Genomic DNA, 3,562 nt, shown 5'->3' on the forward strand with positions numbered 1-3,562 from the left:
AAAAAGCAACTGTTAGGGATGCTCAAATATGAAAAATGGGACTGATATTGATATCTGATAGTAACACCGGTATTATGCCAGATTTACCAATATTTCATTTTAGAATTTTTTTTATCCGATTACTCGATTAATCGTAAGAATAATCGATAGATTACTCGATTACTAAAATATTCGTTTACAACAGCCCTACAATAAACAATAATATAGTTATTATGAGACCCTTTTGAAGTTATGGTAATGGAATAGTAATGCAAGAACGTCTGCAAGGTCCTTCATGTAAACAACCATTAATTTGCCATGATAAAAGCTCCAACTGTGATGATACAGTTAGCTTAGCAAAGGATTGTGTTTAAAAATAATAATGGATAAACGGCTTAAGACCAGGTCACAAAAAAAAAACCTGAAGATACTGGCAGAAAGTTTTTCAGGGTGAGTTTCAGAACTTTTGTTGATGAACATTATTTTGATACATTGTATGCCACAAGCATGCAGGCCTAGGTCTGCGCTGACTGTGATATTATGGTGACAAGGCTTTGAACAGAGTCCACGCTGACTCTGAGAGCTGCGCTACTGTTAAGCTATGAGGCTTGTTGTGCTTCGTCAGGCTTCGGAAGCTAAAAAGCCCGAACCGTAACCTCCCCTATTAGTCTCTGACACTAACGACAATAAACACATAATATACTTGAAAATAACATAAAAACATTGTCCATTAGAATGTTTAGATACTTAAATAGTAGAGATGTGCCGATCAGGTTTTTTCCTCCCGATACCGATACCGATCACCGATACCGATCACATAATTATTATTTATTTATTTATTTTTTATCATAAACACTACCGGTTACATTATGTGGAAAAAGGAACCATGAATTCACCTTAATTTAGACAAAAACTTGTTTTTAATAACTTTTTCCAAGAAGAAAACTNTATTAAGGAGGTGCTTCCATATAAAACATGAATAACGAGTATACTATTGTAGCAAACGGAGTTTATTTATTCTTGACCGAGATGTCACGTGATTGTCAAGGCAATTGATCGCATTGTGTTGTGATCCATAATCCAGTTTACCTGACTGAGTGGACGTGTAAATCGAGCTGATGAATCGCAGGTTTGATGAGTTCGAGAAGTCCTTCTGCAACAGGATCTGTACCGGAGAATGCGTCCACCACAGCGACAGCAGCCATTTCGCTCAGAAAGCAACAACTGCAGTCAGGAAGTCACGTGTTCGTGACGCTAGTAAACCGTCATCAATGCTACATTCTATTAAAATACGGGAGTTGGAATTTCGACCTTCCTCTGTGAACAGATAATTTAGTAAAACGTCAACAAATCGATTTTAAAACTTTGTGACATATTAGTAAATGTATGATTTAATTTAAACACATAACAAAAACAAACTTAGTTGCGAGATCCTTTAGGAGACAAATTCAAATACCAAAAATGCTCTCGGAAGTGACGTCAATCTTATGTGCGGTTTCTTTATTCCTACATACATTGAACATATCTGTTTCTCCATTTTCCTGCCCAAGTCATCCCAGCAGCACCATTTTAGCCACATAGGTAGTTGAACCAATGCGAGACGTGATTCTGTAGTTTTCTTCATTTACTTTGAGGATCTTTAATTCAATTTTTACTTTATGCATCTACTGAATAGGAAACCAACCTGTTATATTTTATTTAAACCGAGTATCACAAAAATACCTACTGGAAGACACTGAAGCTAGCTGCTAAAGTTAACCGCACCAGATTCCTTTCTCGTAAGACGCAACAGTAAGTACAAACAAACACTATGCTACCACTATATATATCAGATCCCCCAAGAACAAGTATATTTGTTCGTTAGGGTTAAAGAAGAACATCTATGTGTAGTGCTAGTGATACGAAAATATCTTATTAATTGTGAATCGACATGATAGGAAACCGCGACTCACCGGTTTTCTGTGAAAGGATATTGTACATTTATTTCAGTTACAAGCACATATTCAAGGAATTAGAATTCTCATCACAAACCACATATTTATATTTTGATTTCTATATATATGTGTGTGTGTGTGTGTGTGTGTGTGTATTTGTATGTAGAGAACATTTTTAAAATATGAAAAACTTAATATCTCTGGATATGTCTGGAGCTGCTGAGTAGATTTAATTTCTAAAAGTAAAAAAAAAAAATATTGAATTTTTATAACAATTTGAAAAGATGTACCATTTTGGGACACATTTAATCTCCAGGGATTAAAGATACAGTAGTATGTATTTTCCATCTTGCCATTTTATAGCATGATCATAAAAATGCTGTACATATCAAACATAATTTAAAGAACTTTGACTTTGCAATTGTATGACTTGAAATTGGGCCTCTGTCTCTTTAATTAGCTCCTGCTCCGTCCAACACTCTGCCTTCAGGACATCATCATAATATAATTCCTCTATTAGCTCTTTAATATCGTTTTTAGGAGTGTTGCGCTGAAAAGTTGTTAGTTTGGTAAGCTCAGCAGATGCGCAAGTGTGCAGTTCACTGCTGTTGCTAGTTTAAACGAGCTGAGTGGGGGAGTTGGAGGGGTGCTCTTTGGGGTTGGAGCTTCGCTTGGAGACTAAAGCTCCAGGAAGAAGTTATTTGGAATAGGTAGCATTTGATGATTCCTTTTGTGGCTCCACAATCAAAAAATGCTCTGATTTCAATTTTCTGTCTTGTATTTTATTGCATAAATTCAAGGACTGTCTTTAGTTTCTTGTGAGAAAATCTGATTGAGATGTTGCATATAAAGCCCTTAATCCATGTTATTTAATATAATGCAATATAATAAAATATAATAATTTGGCAGATGTTCTGTAGGGCTGGAGATATGATTGAAAAACTTATCACAATATAAATGTTTAAATTCAGTCAATAAACTAATTTATTGATTCGTTTTTTGTTTGAAATATCTGAAATACTGTCAAACTAGTGGCATGACCTTTTCTTGTTTCATCCACAGTTTTCACTCCATGCCATATTTTAAGCACGGTGGCAAAACCTGAAACTGCTGCTGCGCTAGAGTACCTCGTGCTATTAAGAGCACTAGGTATTCTTAATAGCTCAACAGCTATTAAGAGTACCTAGTACCTCTCTTTTGTTGCTAGGTAACAAAAGAGAGGGTGAGTGATTTAGTTGATGCCGCCACACTTTCACATTGAATCCGAGCAGCAAAGTATTTCCGAGTATGGTGGGCGCAACATGGATTTGCTGCTGGGCAAAGTACTTGACTCCACCAGCCTTGTTTAGGTTGGCTGTAAGGATGCATTTGCTTAGCATTATTGTTTTGTGTGTTAATATTAAATTTTTCCTCACCTTTTTTGTGGTAAAAAGCTGAGGAAATTGCACCAATTTCCTACATGGTGCAAGGAAATTGCATCTATTCCCACTGGCAGAAAGTGTGGGAAATGTAGAAAGTGGATTGCTCGGCTAGATCTGTCACCCAGAAATTAGTTTCTGGACGATAAATTGTCCCAGAAGTTAATGCAATAAACTAGGGCTGAAACGATTCCTCGAATGATTCGAGTACCTCGATTACTAAAATTCCTC

The 3,562-nt window shown here is 36.1% G+C and overlaps 2 protein-coding genes across 4 annotated transcripts in view; one reads left to right on the top strand and one right to left on the bottom strand.

Annotated features, from left to right (window-relative positions):
• The window catches only part of snapin (SNAP associated protein), an 11,367-nt gene extending 10,132 nt beyond the window's left edge, over window positions 1-1,235 (bottom strand). Inside the window, exon 1 of the mRNA XM_007542109.2 lies at window positions 1,069-1,235. Within this exon, the coding sequence (XP_007542171.1) occupies window positions 1,069-1,184 (116 nt within the window). The 5' untranslated portion in view covers window positions 1,185-1,235. The remainder of the gene's footprint in view (window positions 1-1,068) is intronic.
• Window positions 1,236-1,498: 263 nt separating this feature from the next.
• chtopa (chromatin target of PRMT1a) overlaps window positions 1,499-3,562 on the top strand; it is an 11,105-nt gene continuing 9,041 nt past the window's right edge. For 2 of the 3 annotated variants that reach the window (XM_007542110.2, XM_007542111.2), the window contains exon 1: window positions 1,500-1,770. The gene's annotated coding sequence lies outside the window, so the exon portion shown is untranslated. Of the gene's footprint in view, window positions 1,771-3,562 lie in introns of all 3 variants that reach the window. The other variant, XM_016666092.1, reaches the window with a different exon arrangement.

Source organism: Poecilia formosa, unplaced genomic scaffold, assembly GCF_000485575.1.
Source record: "Poecilia formosa unplaced genomic scaffold, Poecilia_formosa-5.1.2 Scaffold659, whole genome shotgun sequence".
Classification (NCBI taxonomy): Eukaryota; Metazoa; Chordata; class Actinopteri; order Cyprinodontiformes; family Poeciliidae; genus Poecilia; species Poecilia formosa.